The sequence below is a fragment of the Protopterus annectens genome, chromosome 1.part0, assembly GCF_019279795.1.
Source record: "Protopterus annectens isolate FY-2018-M chromosome 1.part0, PAN1.0, whole genome shotgun sequence".
Classification (NCBI taxonomy): domain Eukaryota; kingdom Metazoa; phylum Chordata; order Ceratodontiformes; family Protopteridae; genus Protopterus; species Protopterus annectens.
The window spans coordinates 838,890,230-838,910,423 of NC_056725.1; the positions used below are offsets into that span (position 1 = coordinate 838,890,230).

Here is a 20,194-nt window from a genome sequence, read left to right on the forward strand (position 1 = left end):
AAATTGGTATCCGGAAACCCTAAGTGAAAATGAGAAATTGCCAATTGGACTCTGACAGTGGTAGCGGCAGATCCTTGCTGAAAAAGCTTGGAGAGAAATTCCAAGATCACAGGGATAGAAGCAGTGTAGGGATCTACATTCATTGTCTGTGCCCATATAGAAAATCTTTTCCATTTACTGCCATACAGCATCCTAGTAGAAGGTTTATGGGAGGACATAAGAATATGTGATACTGAGAATGACACATCATGAAGCCTGACTAGGGATGGAACTGGAGCAGCCACGCTGTCAATTTGAGTGTGTGGATTGAGGGATGTAGCGAACCTGACATGCGAGTCAACAGATCTGGAGCTGGGTCCAGGATCCAAGGATCGTCCAAGAGAAGAGGCTCGAGGAAGGGGAACCAGACCTGACGAGGCCAGTAAGAAGCAATGAGGATCAACTTGCTTCCCAGCCGACTGGCTTTCTGAATCTTTTTGGAAATGAGAGGAAATGTAGGAAAGGCATACAGAAGTCCCATGGGCCAATTGTGAGACAGAGCATCTCTGGGTGTCTTCCCCGGAGGGGGAATGAGGGAAAAATAGCTGCTGCATTTGGCATGGACTGGACTGGCAAAAAGGTCGCAGCAAGGCTGTCCCCATTTTCGGAAAATCTGTTCCACTGTTTCACGTTTCAGAGACCACACGTGAGGCAGTAGAATCGCCCGGCTGAGCTTGTTGGCCAACATGTTGGTCGTCCCTGGAATGTGAGTTGCAACCACAAAGCACAGGGAAGAAAATCACCCATTCCTAAACTTGCTTGACCTCTCCACAGAATGGCTATGATCTGGTACCGCCCTGTTTGTTGATATTCCAAACTACCGACATGCTGTCTGATGGTATCGCAATAGTCCCTAGAGAAAGAAGGTCTTGAAGTACTTGCAACACCAGGAGCACCGCCCTCATCTCCAGAACATTGATATGTAGGTGGGCCTCATGTTCTTGCCATGTGCCTTGGACAGTCTTGCCAAGATGACCCCCACCACCCGATCTGGGAGGCATCCGTGGTCACAGTGGCAACGGGTTGGGCAGGAACAAGGGGGGCGCCCATGATCAACTGGTTGAGAGCTATCCAACAAAGAAGGTCCTTCTTGCATGATTCTGTCAGCAGGATAGGATGACTCAGCGGGAGATATTGGAAGGGCCATTGGGAAGACAGAAGCCACTAGAGAATTCTCATGTGCAACCTGGCTAATGGCACTAATAGAATGGTGGAAGCCATAGTCCCGAGGAGCTGAAGAACCCACTTCGCTTTGACCTTCCACAAAAGGAGAAAACGTTGAATTTGAGAGATTAAGTTTTGTGCCCTTTCGGCGGGGAGACGAGCTGTCATGTTCACTGTGTCTACCTCTGTGCCTATAAAAATCACAGGTTGAGTGGGCAATAATGCAGATTTTTCCCAAGTTATGGAGATCCCCAACTGAGCACAAAGTTGAATAGTGGCATCCCTGTTTTGGAGGAGTAGATACCTGGTGGGGACGGTCAGGAGCCAGTCCAAATACGGAAACACCTGGAACCCCCGACGTCTCAGGTGAGCTGTCACTACTGCCGTGCATTTGGTGAACACCCTGGGGGCTGTATTGAGACCAAAGGGCAGGGCACGAAACTGATGGTGACTGGCTCCCAGCCGGATGCGTAGATGGCTCCTGGACGCCTTGTCCATTTTTATATGGTAGTAGGCATCTTGGAGATCTAGAGAGCACATCCAATAGTCTTTCCCTAACAATGGGAGTATAGACTGCAGTATTACCATCCAAAACTTGTCCTCCTTCACAAATTCGTTTAATCTGCTGAGGTCCAATATTGGCCTTCAATCTCTGGTTCGTTTTGGTACTAAAAAAAACACGGAGTAAGTTTTGGATCCTATCTGGTCTGCTGGGATGGACTGGATGACTCTTTAAGAGGAACTTGTTGATCTCCACAGTTGACTGATCTCTGTGATTGGGTGGTACAGCCGGGATCTTTTTGGGAATAAACGGTGGAAGGGAAAAGGGTATGATATAGCCTCTGGTAACAACTCTGTGTACCTACTTGTCTTGAATGATATTTAGCCAGGCTTCTGGATACAAAGAAATGCGACCCCCGACCGGCCCCAGAGAAATGCAGCCGGGTCACACATCAGGAGCGCTGATAAGGCCGTCCCCGAAAAGAATCATGGCCTTGCTGGTATTGCAGACCGCCCCTGCCTCTAGGGCGACGTCTCCTATTTTCTCCACCTCTGAAGGAGGGTTCACCCTGTGTGTCCAGAAAGACCCTCTGGGACCTTTTGAACCACATTTTACCGCCCCTTTGACCTTTGGGGTATGGTCGAGAGGGAACAGTAAAATGTACTCCCATGGCAGAAAGACTCTTTCCTTCTTGCTCACACAGAGTGAGTGTATCCTTCAACTTAGAACCAAACAATGAGGAACTATCAAATGGGGCGTTGGTGAAAGTAGACTTGAACGGTTCTGCAAAATTATACAAGCGCATCCAGGAGTGACGCCTCAGGGCAACTCCTGAACCCGCTGCTCTACTCGCTCCATCAGCAGCATAGGAGATAAGCCATATGAAGGAGTTAATTATAGAATTTAAGGTGGACAACTGAGCAGAAATTTTGTCAGGGACTCCCTCAGTACATGCACCTTGTATAGAATCTCAAACAAATCTGGAGACTCAAAACTGTATAAAATACATAACACAATGTTTGAATCTATTTTGCTGCATCTGCTAAATTGTAAATTTGCTATTCTATAAGGTTTTTATTAATATAAAGCAGTTTATTTTGTTCAGTATAAATAAAACTTTTTATAAGGTTCACATTTAGTATACAAAATAGATTCAAACATTGTGTTATGTATTTTATACACTTTTTAGTCAAACAGCCTTGTTGGGAGATAATTAAATGTTTTTTAATTAATGACAACTGTATCTTATATATTAACTGTTTGTGCAATTCAGTGTATCTGAGGAAGTCAGGGATCAACGCTGACGAAAATGTTGTATATGTAATTTACCGACGTTTATATTAAACTGTTGTGGTTGCGGTCTCCCTACAGACTGATTGTGGATTTTGCTTTGTATAGAATCTCCTAACTCCTTGAGGAGATCCTGCTGCAATCTCGTGAAGTGAGATAGTCCAACGATTGAAGGGTAAATGCAGCTGAACTAAAGATACGTCTCCCAAATGTGTCCATCTGTCGAGAATCCTTGTTTGGTGGATGAACAGTGGAAGAAGTCTCTGCCAACTCCTTCTTTGTGGCTGCCACCACCATGGCGTCTACAGGAATGCCCTTAGACAAAAACTCTTACCAGGAGGGGCAGACAGAAACTTATTAGGTCTCCTGGGGACTGGCTCCATGGCATCAGGAGTATCCCACACCTTTTGACCAACTAGGTCCATCAGTTCGTCAAAAGGTGGAGACACCCAAGAGGCAGAAGGTTGAGACCCAAAAGCCTTCACGTACACAGACTCCTCATCAGAAGGGTTGACAGTGGGCCCGTCACACCTGTGCTTAAGGATCTTCAAGAAAGATGTCCACGAAGGAGATATCAGAGGATGACTTGGGGGACCCTTATGACTCCTCGAGGTCAGTGTCCGATGTCAAAGACTCATCCTGGGAGTCAACATGCTTCCTCTTACATAACCCTCTTCCGGGGAGGCTACTGGAAAGGACATTCCGGGGAAGACTCGGAAGAGTGGGTTCCATTAGCCGATGGCTCCTGAGGCTGAGGGTCTCTGCTGTCTCCGGAGACAGTAGGGGCTGAGACCGAAGTGGGTGCTCTGGGGGGGGGGGGGCGCGGGGGGGTGTGCTGGTACCACTGGTAGGAGCTGGATAATGAGACAGCACGCTCATCATCTCAAACGCCAAACTCCTCCGCTCCGAAGAAACAAGGGTTGATGTCGGAGACAGAGCAGCCGGTGCCGAGGTGGACGCAGGGACCAAGCTCATCCTGGCCGACGCACCGAGAGGAAGGTTCAGAACTGAAGATCGATTCCAACCCTCCCCGTCAGCGCAGATAGGAGAGCTTCGGCCCCTGGACACGACAGACTGCACTGGAGCCAAACCTGGCTCCGAAGCGGCAACAAATGGAGCTGGAACCGATAGTTCCTTCGGTGGCACCAAGCACTCCCACTCCGAATGGCCAACATGGCTTGGAGGAGGAATAGCAGACAAGGGCAAAGCTGGATCGAGTGGCTCCGGAGCCGACTGGGTCAGAGCCAACAATAATTCTGATAAAGCAGAGGACTTCAAGAGTCTCAACACTACCCTCTTCACATCTTCTTCTGAAAGGCTCCTAGTAGACCTGGAAGACATAGTAGGGGATCTGGACCTAGGGGGCACTGGAGACTTCAGTAACACGGAAACCGGCAGTGAATCGACAGACTGGCTCTGAGTAGCAGATTCAACTGCTGATTCAATCGGTTCAGATGTCAGCTCCAAAACACTTGGAACCGACTGACACCATAATGGTGCTCTCCTTCGGCTCCGAAGGCTGTGTAGTCGCGGAGGCAGATTTTGACTGTTTAGGAGACGGCTCCGAGACACCAGCCGGTGCTGGAGAAGGCCTTTTTGAAGACTTAGATTTGCCAGACTTGGAGGAAGCCGAAGAACTGGATAGAACTTCCTCAAAGGATGGTTTTAGTAGACCCTTGAGTATAAGCTTGTTCTTTCTCTCCTATAACACCCTAGGAGAGAAAGCATGGCAGAACAAGCACAATTCCTGCAAATGGATGGCCCCTAAACAGTAGACACAGCTACTGTGGCCATCCGTTAATAGACATCTTTTGGGAGCATTTCTTGCACTTCTTAAAACCCGAAGGTTTGTGCTCCTTACTCTCTTTAGACATTCCACACACGCAACACCCAGGAAAGGAAGAAGAAGGGGAGAGGGCTAGGTCCTCTAAAATGGGCCTACCCCTACAGAAGGAAGTACAATGAGAACTAGGTCCTCTAACTTAAACGGGCCTAGCCTGGTGGAACAGAAAAGCTAGGTCTCCTAATTTAAACAGACGAGAAAAAGGAAAAACGCACGCACACAGAAGCTGTAATGACTCTGTTTAGTAAAAATTGAAGAAATAATAGCTAGTGTACTAAGGAAGGAACTCCAACCCTAAGTAATTAACAAGCGGATCCCCGCCAAAAATACAATCTCTGACGAAACTAAGCTGCTAAATGGAGACTCAATAATGGTCAGAAATAACAGCAGCCCCTGTTAACTACCAGCGGAAAACCGCCAAAACCTAACACTCTACTGATATAGAAAAAGAAAAACGAGGCGCAACGGTGCCTACAAGGAACTCTAAACTGGCACACAGGATACCAGACTAACAAGTTTAAACTAAGATTGCACCAAAAGGGCAAATAACGCAATTGCCTAGGATAATAGCAACCCTAACAACCCAATAATAACTAATACTATATTTAATAGAAAAGAATTTGACATTTAGCCAGAGCCAAGAGAAGCACGACCAAACTCATCGACGCGGCAAACAAGATCTGGGGTTTGCACTTGTGCACTATGGGATACCTGCTTAGCCACGAGCCAACCAGAAGTCTTCGAGCTTTTAAATCGGCCGAGTTGGAGCAGAGGTTCGACTCCGAACCCATATGTAAAAATGAAGGTGAGATTGGACTACACAACATCATCTGGTTAACCAAATTTGCAGACAACTGCAAATTGCATGCAACTAAACACTTATGCCCTATAAAAACAGCTTATCTGAGTTAATACCTGAAGTATGGAAAATGTACTTAAACAGAATGCTAAAAAGTGTAGTACTGTCTTTCAAAAACCGGTGTTGCTTACATCTTACAGTCAGGGGACCTTGGTACTTGGGTTGAAAATTCTTTCTTCTCTTGAGAGCATTACGTGTCAACTGCAAGTCAGGAAATCTTTCTTAGCGCAACTAATAGCCAAAAGTATTATATCTAGAGCCAAAAATATTATTGTTCCTCCTATACACGCAATTGATTAGATCTACTATAAAGTGCAATGCTCCCTTTGGTATGTAACCTCACTTAGCATTATCAAAGAACTTGAAAACTACTAAACTTAACTAAAAAAATCTCTGGTTTTATTATTATAGTTCCTAGGAAAGACAGTAAACCCTGTCCCTGTACTATGAGTCAAACACTCTTAAGGGGTGATCTGTGCCTAGTTTACAACACCATTAGAATCCTGGTGGCTCTTGATCCTCTATCTCAGCAAGTCAAACAGCTCAAGTAAAGCCAGACCCAATGCCATGAACCTTCACCAACCTTCATCAACACATAACGCAATGTGATGGAGAGGTGGAGTCATCACCCAGAACCTGCTTCTCTGGAATATGGTTTCTTTGCAGGTTAGGCAATGGAATTCAACATCTCCTTCAAACAAAGCTTGGATGACAGAATATGTGCTCTTAAATTTACCCTGGGACAAAGAGGCCTCTCTCTCCTGGAGAAAGGTGGCAATGCCCTAATTTGGGTATTGGCTAAGCCAGAAATGTGGCATAAAGGGATGAAGCACTAATCATGGTCCAGGTGATTCGGGTTTGATTAGTAGCTTAGCATCAAAGACACTGGCAGGGAGAGATAAGCAATTATTCTGGTGCTCCATGAGGGGAGTAGCCCTCAGATAATTACACGACAGGTGCACAGCAGGGACAAGGGGGTAGGTCATAACACACAAAAAAAAAAACACCCCCTCACAGAAGCAGTTGATAAACACCCCACAGGATAACATTAAATTCCATGCTGGTCTCAGCCTGAAACAAAATTGCTGTTAGTTCGAGGGCTGAAAGGGGGCCAGATAGACCCAGCGATGGACAAAGTGACTGGGATAGAAGACCGGAAAGTACAAAGCAAGGGTAGAGGAAAAATTAAATGTGGGAAACGGCAAGGCACAAAGACTAAAATAAACTTGAAACTCCTATAAATCCTATGAAAATAAAACATAACTAACATTTACATAATTTAAACCAAATATGTAAATACATGTACATATCAAAATTCCAACTGCATTCACAGTGGATTTCAACAACACATACAAAATACCTCTGACACTGTCAATGAACTCAGTGTTATGTTGGGTACTTTCAGAGTCCTTGTTTCACTTTAGACTACCGTAATGGGAAACAAATAACTTGCTGAATACAATGAATGTCTTGCAGACCATGCAGGCAAGCTATACTTACCCAAGCATTCCAGACTCTTTCGTTTTGATGATGTATAACAGCATAAGGATAGTATGAAACAAATTATTTCTCCCCTGCAAGGTGAGAAGCAGATAAAATAGGTAAATTTGAGGTTCTCTTAATCTATTTATTTATTTATTTAACATTTGTTGACCGGGCTAGTTTAACTGGATATATGTCCATTTTCAGTAGAGGCCCAAGGAGAAAAGCTCCGAGACATTACAATGAAAAAAAAATATATACAAAACAGTCCACAAGAACAGTAGAAATATAAAAATATAAAATATAAAAAATAATTGCATAGTCCATCAAAAAAGTGGATATACAAAATAATTACGTTAGTATACAATTGATTGGCAGCAATAATTATAACAGAAAAAAATAAAACACTCCTCATCCACAACTGAAAAATAGAACAGCCACATTTATAACACAAATACAAAAAGGTAACCAAAACACACAAGTGGTGATAAAATAACTGCCTAGAATTCAAGGCAAACACTTTAAAGACTCTTACTTCATAAACACTTCTGTTCCAAAAAAACAGAACTTCACCAGACAGATGTAAAAACAAGCAAATCCTTAAACACAAAAATCACATGATCAATTGCATACATAATCAAAACTAATGTATGTATATCACTAGCAGTTCAAATAGGAATCTTAGTTTCATTTTCTAATGACAATGTAGTCTTAAGCACGGACACTCATTATTTGCTCCAATTTATGAGCTAAAAGCGTTGACCTGCCTTGCAGTTTTTCATATATTTAAAAACATTTTTGAGACAGTTTTATTCACTTCCAGAAGAATTACTGCACAAAGTTACAATATTAATTTAGTATATCCAGACACACTAAACTTTGCTTAAAAAGATTTTAAATTCTTATTTTATTTATTTTACATTTGTTGACTGGGCTAGTCTAACTGGATTTATGTCCATTTTCAGTAGAGGCCCGGGGAGATAAGCTCCAAGACAAACAAAGAGATACAACTATATTAACAATAAGAAATAGGACAAAAATATGATCTGTTTATCCGAAGTGGGAGTTTGTGAAAAAGATTTAGGAGGGTGAGACTTAGCCTGGCTGGCAGCCTTAGCACGTGTGTAGGCCTTGATGGACATAGGCACAGGAGGCCTAGCTGTCCCACGTGCTGGAGTAACTTTGTCCACCGGTATGGTGTCAGGCAAATCTTGGGCTTCGGTTTCAGGAGGAAAAACAACAACCGGCACCGAGGAAGCCTCCGGGACCGTAGTGTGTGGTAAAACGGTGTCGTCGACCTGGAGCGGTTGAATTACCGCCTCCGAAGAGACCGATACACTCGCGGTAGGCTTAGGCGTGGTGTCGGTGGAAGTTGCGGGCCGCGAAGGTCGGTCCCAGTCCTTCCGTTTTTTGGAAACGTGTGCTGTCGGAAGTTCCGACGGCATGATATAGGAGTAATTTTCCCCAAAAAAGTCTACAGCAAATTCTGCCCGGCGCCTAAGTGTGCGCTTATTGAAGCAAGCACAGGCAGCAGAGACGTCGTGGTCTGGGCAGAGGCAGGGAAGGCAGTAAGAATAGAAGTCCTTATGAGGTATTTGTTTACCACAAGACAAACAATTAACTTTTTCAGCTTTGTCTGACATCGGCTGAGGCAAGAAAAGGTTCCCCAACGGGGTACTTAGCTTTTTGATGACTTTGGTATCTGAAAACACAGGAGCTGGCTGACCGGCACTTGCGAACTGCTTCTGCTTCGGGCACCGCGCGGCAAGAAAGACTGAAGAAGATGGCGCCGACTGATGCTTTTATACCCCAGCCGCTCTGACGTCGGGGAAGAGGTGACATCAGCCGACGCCGGACCCAGACTTTGGAATCCGGCCGACCGAAGGGCTGCCTGAGGCAGGACAACCCATATGTCAGGACTGCAGTTGCATTCTTGAAGGACATCAGAGAGATACAACTATAATAACAACAACAAATAGAACAAAAATATTTATACAACAGTAACATATGTAGTACAGCATACAGGTTAGCATAGGATATTCAATGCGGGCAAGAATGATAATGTATTTCACAGGTACAATGCATTATACAGGTAAAGTCAATAGTAAAAAAAGTTAATTTTGTAGTGATATTGATGAAGTATTTACTTAAAAACCAGTATCCACAGAGCATAGAAGTAATGTAATATAGAAAGAGATGATAAAAAATAGTAATAGGAAGGTATAACAGTAGGTGAGAAGTAAAGGATAGGGAACGCCCAGTCTGAAAAGATAGATGACTAGTCAGGTTTGGTACAAGGGCATAGCCAGTGTGTTTTAAGGTAAAGTTTAAGTCTATTTTTGAAGAGTGGTAAAGAGGAGAGTGAGGAGAGGTCACTGGGAAGAAGATTCCAGGATTTTCCAACAGCATTAGAGAAGAGAGAATCCCCAGCTGTGTTGTTAGGTTTAGAGGTATGTACAAGCAGTTTGTCTATTTTTATAGGGGGTGATGAGGGTAGACAAAATTGGAGTATTGAAAGGGTTATAAAGAATGTTATAGGCAATGGTTAGTTGGTGGAATTTAATCAGGTTTTGTAGTTCCAGCCATCCTAGATGCTTTAAGTTTATGCAATGGTAAGTTCTATATGGGTTACCTGTGGCAATGCTATTGTATGACACTTCAAGTTTACTGAAGTTATTCTTGGATAGATTGGTGAAACTGGGTGAGGCATAGATGAGTGTAGAGATTGAAGTTTTAGCTGTAGAGGAAAGGAAGGGTTTAATCCTATAGAGTGCCAAGTTTTTTTTGTTGGCAGCCTTTATAGCATTGTTGATATGGATGTCAAAGTTGAGATTATTGTCGATGGTGATACCAAGTAATTTGGTGGTAGGATCAGGGGATATTATAGTACCATTGGTGGATGTCACAGAGAAATTAAGAGGAGATGAGTATTAGTAGGATTGAAGAGGAGGAGTTTGTTTTTTTTGGGGGGGGGTTCAGTAGAAGACCGCACTGTGTGAACCATTGCTCAACTGTGTTAAATACCTTCTGAGTAAAAGAGTGAAGGTCTTGGATGGAAGTAGCTGAGCATAACAGTTTGGAGTCATCAGCATACTGTATGCATGTGGCTTGGGGGATAGCAAGATGAAGGTCGTTAATAAATATGGAGAAGAGGAGAGGTCCTAGTATTGACCCCCTGAGGAACACCTAAGGTAACAGGTAGGTGGGTGGATAGAGTGTTATGCCACAATACTGCCTGCTGTCATTTATCAAGGTAGGACTGGAACCATTTAATGGAAAGAGGGTCTAATGATAGAAATTGTAGTATGTTTATGAGAATCTGGTGATTTACCATGTCAAATGCTGTAGACAGGTCAATACATAGAGCAGAAAAAAGATAATTACGGTTGCGGTTACTGTTAATGCAATCAGTAAAGGAAACGAGGGCAGTGGTAGTGCTGTGTGATGGTCTGAAGCCATGTTGACAGTTGGAAAGTAAGTTATTGTCAATTAAGTGGTTGAGTAATTGCCTGTGGATACTTTTCTCCATGATCTTAGCTAAAAGAGAAAATAGGGAAATGGGGTGGTAGTTTGAGAGCTCAGTGGAGTGTCCACCTCTATGGAGGGGGATAATGTGGGAGACTTTCCATAAGGTAGGGATGTGACCTTCAGTAATGGTTCTAAATGATCAGTATGGAAATGGGGTAGGCAATAGCTCAGGCTGATAACCGTAGGCATTCAGAAGGCAGTTGGTCTGCTGAGGGAGAGCATGGTTTCAGTTTATTTAAAAGGTTTAGAATAAATGTGGTTGGGACAGGGTTTCAGTTTATTTAAAAGGTTTAGAATAAATGTGGTTGGGACAGGTTTGAATTGAAAAGGAGGAGGTGGGGTTAAAGTAAAGGAAAGTAGAGTGAAGGTATTAGGTGATCATTGACTAGCTAGTGTCTGGATAGAATCTGTAAAGAAGGTATTGAAGGTATTAGCTGTTTGGATGGGATTTTCCTAGTCAGTATTCTGAGGGGTGGGAGTAGTAGATTGCCCTGGGTGGAGTAGCTGGTAATGCTTGCCCAGAATATTTGTGGGTTGTTATGATTAGGTCGTTGGAATTGTAGGTAGTAGTTCTGTTTATCAGAAAGTATAGCTTTCTTAGTGTCATTTCTTATCATTCTAAAGGTTTGTTCGTCTACGGGGTTTTTAGTCATTCTCAATTTGTTCCAGTATTTATTTGAGATGAAATTTGTGTTTGGTTTCATTAGAAAGCCATGGGGCAGAATTGGTTTTAATTCTAATGGATCTGGTTGGAGCGTGGTGGTTAAGAATGGCGAGGAATGTAGAACTGAAGTAATTAATGGCATCATCTAAAGGGAGATGTCATAAGGGAACCCAACTGCATTCTTTAGTTCCATTTGGAATAGATTAGGGTTACATTTTTTTTGGATCTGATATTTCTAATAGAGGGTGGGATGTGAGTATTGGTTTTATATCTGATGATGTAGGTAAGTGAGTGGTCACTTATATCATCAGGGTGGGTTCCGGAATTATAGATGTGCGCATGATTGTTTGTAAAAATCCAGTCCAATATGCTTTATTTCCTGTTAGTGTTATTTATTCTGGTAGGGGAGGTAATATAGGTTAATGTGAGAGGTAGGGAAGCTGCTACAGTAGGAGTTCCAATCTATATTTACATCACCTAGGATTATGGTTTCTTGGGGTAGGTGTTGGGCTAGCCAGCAAAGGATCATTTCTAAGGTGTCTTTGTTGTTTCCATGAGGTAGGTACATAAAAATGATCGATTTGGCATCAAGTTCAAGTTTAGATATGAGAAACTCAGCATTGGAAGCTAGAGGTAGATTACAGTTGTATGTGGTTAGCTTTAAGCCAGATTTAAATAGAATAGCAACCCCACCACCCTTCTTGGCTACTCGATCAATTCTTAGGATATTATATCCAGGTGGGATAATTTCATTGTCTTTGATAATAGGTTTTAGCCATGTTTCTGTTAGGCAAATAATGTTGAAGGAGTAGACTTCTAATAGAGCTTGGAGGTGGGTTACTTTGTTGTTAATGCTATGTATATTAAGATGAGCTAGTAGCAGAGAGTTAGATGGTTTAGTAAGGGGATAATTAGTAGACTGATTGTGGTTATGTAGAGTGATAGGAGTTGTTGTTGGGCCAGGATTAGGGTGAATATCACCATCCTTTAATGAAAGGAGTAGTCCTAGATAGATTGGGTCAGGGAACCTGCTGTATAGAACTAGCAGTCTTCTGAGATGTAGCGTGTTATATTTAATGTGTAGTATTCTATGATATTTGGCAAGTAGGTAGCTGGGTGAGCATGTTATGTTTGCATGGTTAAGCAGGACTGGTACAGCTGGAGAGATGGTTTGTTGATTGGGGTAATGAATGTGAGGATGGAGTGCGTGCTCATAGGAGAGTAAAGAGACAAAGGTAAAAAGTGGAAGTGGTAAAAGATTGAAATAGAGTAAGATATTAAATGGTGTGGGTGGCTTAGACATTGGGAAGGATATGTTATTGTATTTATGTATGTGGATATGGAGTATATAGGGTGAGAGTGTGTGTGAAGGTAGGAGGGTGTGGTGAGATTGGAGGGAAGTGGTAAGAGATGAGAGATAATTGAGTAGCAGTCCAATGGGAATTGTGTAGAGAGTTATGGGAAAAGGAGGATGTGTCGCTAAGTATAAGAGTAGGACCCCTGGGGTGGGTGGGAATTGGGGGTAGGGAGGATAGCGGAGTGAGCCTGTAGGGCGAACGGAGCGGGTAGAAACAGAGACTAGATCAGTAGAAGACAATTAGCAGGACTGATCTGTTAAGGTAAGTTGGAAAAGTCAGATGTGGTAAAGGCTAGTGAGAAGTGAGCCTAGAAAATGTAGTAGTCAGACAGAAGTAGTAAAGAGGTAAGGTGGGGGAACTGGATAAATGAGGTAGGTGAAGTCGTACTGAATTTACTAGAATACAAATTATTAGTTCTGTTCTATTAGAGAAAACAGAAGGATTTTTGTTTCTTGATGTGATTTTAAATGCATTTTAACAGTCTATTACTTACTTTAAGACATTATTAGTGATTCTGGTATGTAGCTGCACTGAATTTTTGCTATTTAAAGTGGTCTACCTGCTATCAAGCCTAGTTTCATTCTTGTTTGCTGATTGTATGTCAGACTAGTTCAGGACTTGTCTTTGAAATTGGGCAGTTCCAGGCCAGTTAGCTCAGAGCTAAGGGTCTTTTTTTGTTTTTACCTCTCTCACCCACCTACTGTAGTTATGTTTTTAAGCCAAGTGCGTATATTGTTTCCCATCCCTTATGATAATTTGACAAAATAATTCCTTCCCCCTCCCTCTATTTATTGGCTGTTGACAATAAGCATACAAGTATCATTTTGCAGTCTCTCCCCTTAAACGCATCACTAGACTTTTAAAAGATCTTTGATAACATTTCTTAATATTGAATGTACTGATACTACTTTCATGGATTTCATCATCAAATTAATGATTTTTTATGCTATAATTCATTTACTGGTTCTTGTTGGCGACAGAAGATTTCCAGACTAGTTGTTTTGTATAGAAATTTAAATTACTTAATAGAAAGTCTACTCAAACATTATTCTAAAACCAAACTCCAGAAGTTACCCCATCCCCCACGTCATTATTTTTAGTACCATGAACCAAGCACTTCCCCAACACTTCTCCAGCCAGCCTGCTTAAGATAGGTATCTTGAGACAGTATAAGAATTGTCCAATGATCATATATATTACTCAAACAAGCATAACACAGTGTGAGAGATGTACATAAATAATATTCTTGGAAGCAAACATCTCAAACACAGTAAACTCAGACACCAAAACAGTCAAGCAATACACCACACCTCTCCAATGCCATCACAATACACAATCCACCATATGCAGAGGTTCTAAAGACTAACTTGCCTAAACTTCAAAGACCTCCAAAACACAACAAAGGCACAAAACACACAGCGTATTAAGCCTTCTTCCTCACGTAGCGCAAGGAGTCCCAATGTCACAAATGCTGTGCCTGTACGGCAGGCATCACCCATACTTTTTATAAGAAAGTCCACTATAAGACAGACCGATGTGCCTCTTACCAGGCTGAGGAAGGAAAAAGTTGCTTGGCTGGTGCCAGGATCCATACGATCACGCATACAATGATGACTTGAGCAAATACCAGTATGACTATGTCATAGTCCATGCCAGTGTCAATGATTTGAGGTGTACCTCCCTGGATTATATAGAAAGAAGTGATGGAACTATCAGACTGTGTCCAAGGCAGGTGTCAGCCTAGCACTGAGCAGCATTCTACCTTCTCCAAGGATGATGGCGCAATATTAGCAAAAAAAATAACCAACTTCAATAACTGGCATTTCTGGTGTCATTCAAGGGGGGGGGGGGGCAATATTTGACACCCTGAGAGGATATGATCAACAGACCATGCTGTTTATCAGGGATGGCCAACATATGTTCCCTCTAGGGTTTCAATTACTGGCAAAGACGTTGCCTGCCCCATAGTGGCTTTTTTAGGCAATGCTAACCCGATAAACCTATCAACATGACGAAACAAGCACAGCAAAATATGAAGTTGTTACTCATCAATGCTAGGAGCCTGCACAAAGAAACCCCATTCCTACAAACCCTCCTCACCCTGAAAGACATTAACATTTATGTAGTAACTGAGACATGGTTTAAAAAAGTGGAGAGCATTCTGGCTGTGCAAGGCTATAACACCCTCCACACATTTAGACCAGCTACTGCCAAGGTGGGGAAAAAGGTGGAACAGTATCAAACTACATCTGGAAGAGATTCAAATCAAGGCTGGTAAAGCAGCATGATGCACTAGACCTTCTCCATTCCAAATAACCATCAGAAAGGTCCTGAATCATATAACGGCTAGCTATATAACACTCTGTATGATCAAAGAAAGCCACAACGCCTAGCTACAGGAACTAATCACTCAGTATTAAACTCAGTACCATTTTCCAAGGTGATCTAAACTATCCAACTGTAATCTGGGAAACCTACACCAGCACTACTACACAAGCAAAGAGATTCCAGGACTTTTCAATACAAATGCCCTGGAACAATGAGTCAGAGTAACCACTAGGGTGAACACCTTGGATCTTGTCCTTAGTAATATGAGAGTATAATGCACCATTCTTTGCATATCTTCATCACTCATTAGGTCTGACAATAAAACGGTCTCCTTTGAAATAAAACTGAAACCAGATATCCCTTCCGCCTAAGGTAGCTTTAGAAATTTCTTTAAGACCGTACCTACTCCTAAGTGATACACTGACAAGCATCAAATCTCTAGCAAACCAGTTAACTCAACTGAACAAGCAGAAATGTACACCACCACACCAGCATGTAAACAGCTGCATAAATGCAGCTGTACCACACAGGAAGACGTGCAAATAACGAGAGTAATTCCCAAAATGTTACGGCCCTTGTCACTGAAATAACTCAGGAGCTTAATAAAATTCACCAAAGTAAAGTCTGATGGTAAAATAACTACCCAGGTCAAAGACAATTACAAGGCATTTTTTGGTTATGTCCGACAAATTTAACTTCAACTTCACCCTTCTCTCCCCTCCATCTGTTCCTCAAGGTATACCTCAAACTGGCTCACCTACAGTAGTCACACAACACCAAGTCCTAAAAGTGCTATCAAAAGCTAAAAATATTGCACTGATGGATCCTGACAATGTCAATGGATGCATTTTAAATAGCACGAAGCATATTTAGTCACAGCTGTAACAACACTGTTCAAGCTCACCTCCATACAGGTTTTGTACCAAGTAAATGGAGAACCGCTACAGGCACTTCCCTGCATAAAGAAGGATCCTCCACAGACAAGTCCTATCACTCTCATATGCAAACCCATGGAAAGACTTACCATGGAATTAATCAACAAGATCATAGGGAACCTCAAAAAACTGGACCCATCTCAGTTTGGATTCGTTAAAGGCAGGTCTTGCTTAGTCGCCAAAGCAATTGATGAAGGCAAAATGGTATACATCACGTACCTCGACCTGAACAAAGCTTCTGACATAATTCCTCACTCAGGCATAGTAGAAAAGCTAAACAAACTGAGAATAAACCCATTTTTCACCTGCTGGATTGCCAACTAGCTCACAGATAGGTTGCAGATCAAAATAGGGGAAGTTACCAGCACAAAGAAACCAGTCACCACTGGAGTCCCCCAAGGTTCTATACTGGGACCTTTCCTATCTAGCAAAAGGAAAGCCAATAATAAAGGGCTCTGACTAAGTTTGCAGGTAACTATTAGCTAGGAGCAGTCACTGTATCCCTACAATACTTAGTAACTGGTGCCAAAGTCATGCACTGAAATTAAATGCCAAACAATGCATTATTTTATCCTTTGGGATGTCATCTAACCCAAGGAAAGTACAGTTTTGTACCTACCATAAATGTAGATGTCCAATAGGTATGCATCTGCAGTCATCACATATGGGTTTGTCCTGCCTCAGGCAGCCCTTCGGTCGGCCGGATTCCAAAGTCTGGTTCTGGCCTCGGCTGATGTCGCACTTTCCCCGACGTCAGAGCGTCTGGGGTATAAAAGCATCAGCCGACGCCATTTTCCTCAGTTTTTCTTGCCCCAGATGCCAGGTGCCCTCTAAGGAAGGCTAAAATTTGGAGATATGCATTGCAAAAACAAATCCAAACATGCACAGTACTATAAAAACAAATACACCATAACAGATCCCCCAGCTAGCTATAAGAGGGGTAAGTACCCAAGAAGTATACCACAGAGGGAAGGAGGGAGGGTAAACCTGACTGCAGATGCATACCTATCGGACATCTACATTTATGGTAGGTACAAAACTGTACTATGTCCTTCAAGGATGCATCTGCAGTCATCACATATGGGTAGAATACCATAGCCAATCTGGGGTGGAGGTACTAAGTAAAGGATGGTGTAGCTAAGATACCCTGCAGGACTGCCGTAGCAAAGCCTGCTCTGGATCTGGAGTATAAAGGTAAATTGTAATGCTTGGCAAATGTATGCACGGAGCTCCATGTAGCAGCTTCTAAAATGTCCTTGGTAGCCACCCCTCTTAGGAAGGCTGTGGTGGTGGCTGTGGCTCTCGTGGAATGAGGTCTAATGTTAGCTGGCACAGTTTTTCCATGAAAGGAGTAACAAAAACAAATGCAATTTCCTATCCATTTTGAAATTGTCTGTTTGGAAATTGCTTTTCCTTGTGCCCCAGCAGCATATGCTACAAACAGCTGGTCAGTCTTTCTGTAACGTTTAGTTCTGTCCAAGTAGTAGCGCAACTGCCTGTGTATGTCCAGGATGTGCAGAAGTTTCTCCCCTTTATTTTGTGGTTGTGGGAAGAATGTAGACAAGTGAATAGCTTGGTTCAAAGATACCCTGGATACCACCTTTGGCATAAATGTAGGATTGGTTCTCAATGAAACTCTGTCCTGATGAAAGATAAGAAATGGCTGTACTGCCATTAGAGCTTGTAACTCATACTCTTCTTGCTGAGGTTATGGCCAGAAGGAAGGCAGTTTTCCAAGACAGAAACTGTAGATCTGCAGATGCTGCTGGTTCAAAGGGAGGAAGTGTTAGTTTTTCCAACACAAAGTTAAGGTCCCAAGTAGGTAAAGGTGGTTTCCTTGGAGGATTGATGTTTTTGATTCCTCTTAGAAACTGTCTCAGGAGAGGATGAGAGAAGACAGGTGGATTAACATTGTATTCTGCTGAAATTGCTGAGGCATGTATCTTAATGGAAGAGTAAGACAGGCCGTTGTGGAACAATTCTGCCAAATATTCCAGTATATGTGCCATGTTCATCACTGTCACATCTAGGCCCTTTGTTGTGTTCCAAGTGTGAAATCTTTTCCATTTTGCTGAATATGCCTTCCTTGTGGAACGCCGTCGAGCTTCCATAATAATATCCTTCACTCTCTGGGATAGCTTATCCTGAGGAGTCGTCATGGTATTTTCCAGGCAGTTAGCTGCAAGGTTTTCAGGTTGGAATGCAGAGTCTTGAAATTGTGCTGCGTCAGTAGAAGTGGCCATAGGGGGAGAGGCCACGGTTTCGTCTGTGACATGCTCTTTAACAGTGGGTACTAGTGCTGTCTTGGCCAGTTTGGAGCTATCAATCAATCTGGTCTGCTTTGTCCTGATCTTCAGTAAGACCTTGGTCATTAATGGGAGAGGTGGAAAAGCATACACTGTTACAGCTTTCCAGCTGAAAGAGAGAGCGTCCACTTTCCATGCTTGTGGGTGGTATGTCCTTGAGCAGAATTTCTTCAGTTGATGATTGTGGGGGGAGGCGAACAGATCCATTTCCGGCCTTCCCCATTATTGTGTTAGGAGTAAGAAGATGTCTGGGTGCAGCATACATTCGTGTGCATCCATGATATTTCTGCTTAAGCTGTCTGCCAGTATATTGTCTTTCCCTGGCACGAACTGGGACTGCAGCTGTATATTGAGTTTCAAGGAAAGTTCCCATAGATTCATTGCCAGTCTGCAAAGAGGGTAGGAATGGGTGCCTCCTTGCTTGTTTATGTACCACATAACTGTGGTGTTGTCTGTCCTTATGAGTAGGTGGCCTTGATGAAGAAAAAGTTTGAAGGCCTCGATTGCGTGCATCACTGCCAGCATTTCCTTTTGGTTTATGTGCATGCGCAGCTCTCTGTGACCATAGCCCTTGGATACATCTGCCCTCCATGTGTGCTCCCCAACCTTGGTCTGAAGCGTCCATAGTGATGGTTTGGTTGGCTCTTGGCTTGCTGAAGGGCAACCCGCTGTTCGACTGGCAGGCTTGAGCCCACCACAGAAATTCCTTTTGGAGGCATGGAATGAGTGGGATCAAAGTTTCTAAGCTGTGACTGTGCTGAGTCCATAAACTCCTTAGGTACCATTGTAATTTTCTCATATGCAGCCTTGCTTGTGGAATCAGAAGAATGCAAGATGCCATGTAACCCAGGGCCTGCAGGATTTTCCTTGCAGTCAGCTGAGTTTGTCTTGTCAGATTCTTGAAGTAATCCGGTAGTTGTTTTTGTTTTTCATCTGTGAGAAAGGCCATTTGGGTGGTTGTGTCTAGATCCGCACCCAGAAAAGTTATTCTTTGGGATGGAACAAGTCTTGATTTGTGAATGTTGACTGTATATCCCAAGGCCTGCAGTAGGTGGATGGCATAATCAGAGTCCTTTAACAAAGTTTGCTTCCTGTCCGCTTGTGTAAGGCAGTTGTCCAGATATGGGTAAATTTGAATCCCCTGAAGTCTGCAGTGTGCAATTACTGATGCCAGGCATTTCGTGAATACTCTGGGCGCAGTAGATAAGCCAAAGGGCAATGCTGAGAATTGATAATGCTCTGACCCTGCAAGAAATCTGAGGTGTCTTCTGCAACTTTGTCTGATAGGGACATGCAGGTATGCCTCCTTGAGGTCTAGAGTCACCAGCCAAGACCCCTTACCCAGCATGGGAAGGAGTTGCTGTAGAGTCAGCATTTTGAATTTTGGCACAATGAGGTAAATATTCAGTGCGGATAAGTCGAGAATAGGCCTCCATTGATTTTCTTTTCTTGGAACAAGGAATAATCTGGAGTAAAATCCTTGGCCTTGTTCTGAAAGAGGTACCTTTTATATAGCTTTCGTTTGTATTAAGTTGGAAATTTGTTTCAAAGCCTCTGCCCTTTGATTTGGTGGCAGGTCTGGCATGCCTTTTCTTTTTGGCAATGTGTGGAAATGGAACCTGTATCCTTTGTCTATTATTTGCAGTGTCCATGTGTCCCCTGTAATGCTGTGCCAATTTTTTGAAAATAAAGAAAGCTTTCCGCCCAAAGGTGCTTCTAATTGAGCCCTGGTCGGTGGAGTCAAAACAAAGTCGTTGAGTCTGTCCTGGTGTAGCAGTTGTAGTTCCTGCACTACCTCTCTGGTTGGGAGGCTGCCATTGACGGCCTCTGTAGGAGCCTCTAGCTTGCCCTCTACCTCTGGCACGCCTATTCCTGCCTCTCTGAGATTTGTCTGAG

The 20,194-nt window shown here is 43.0% G+C and overlaps 1 protein-coding gene across 1 annotated transcript in view; it reads right to left on the reverse strand.

The window, feature by feature from the left end:
* Positions 1-7,193: 7,193 nt before the first annotated feature.
* Positions 7,194-20,194, reverse strand: part of TMEM209 (transmembrane protein 209) — a 439,863-nt gene continuing 426,862 nt past the window's right edge. Inside the window, 1 exon segment of the mRNA XM_044063801.1 lies at positions 7,194-7,271. Within this exon segment, the coding sequence (XP_043919736.1) occupies positions 7,194-7,271 (78 nt within the window).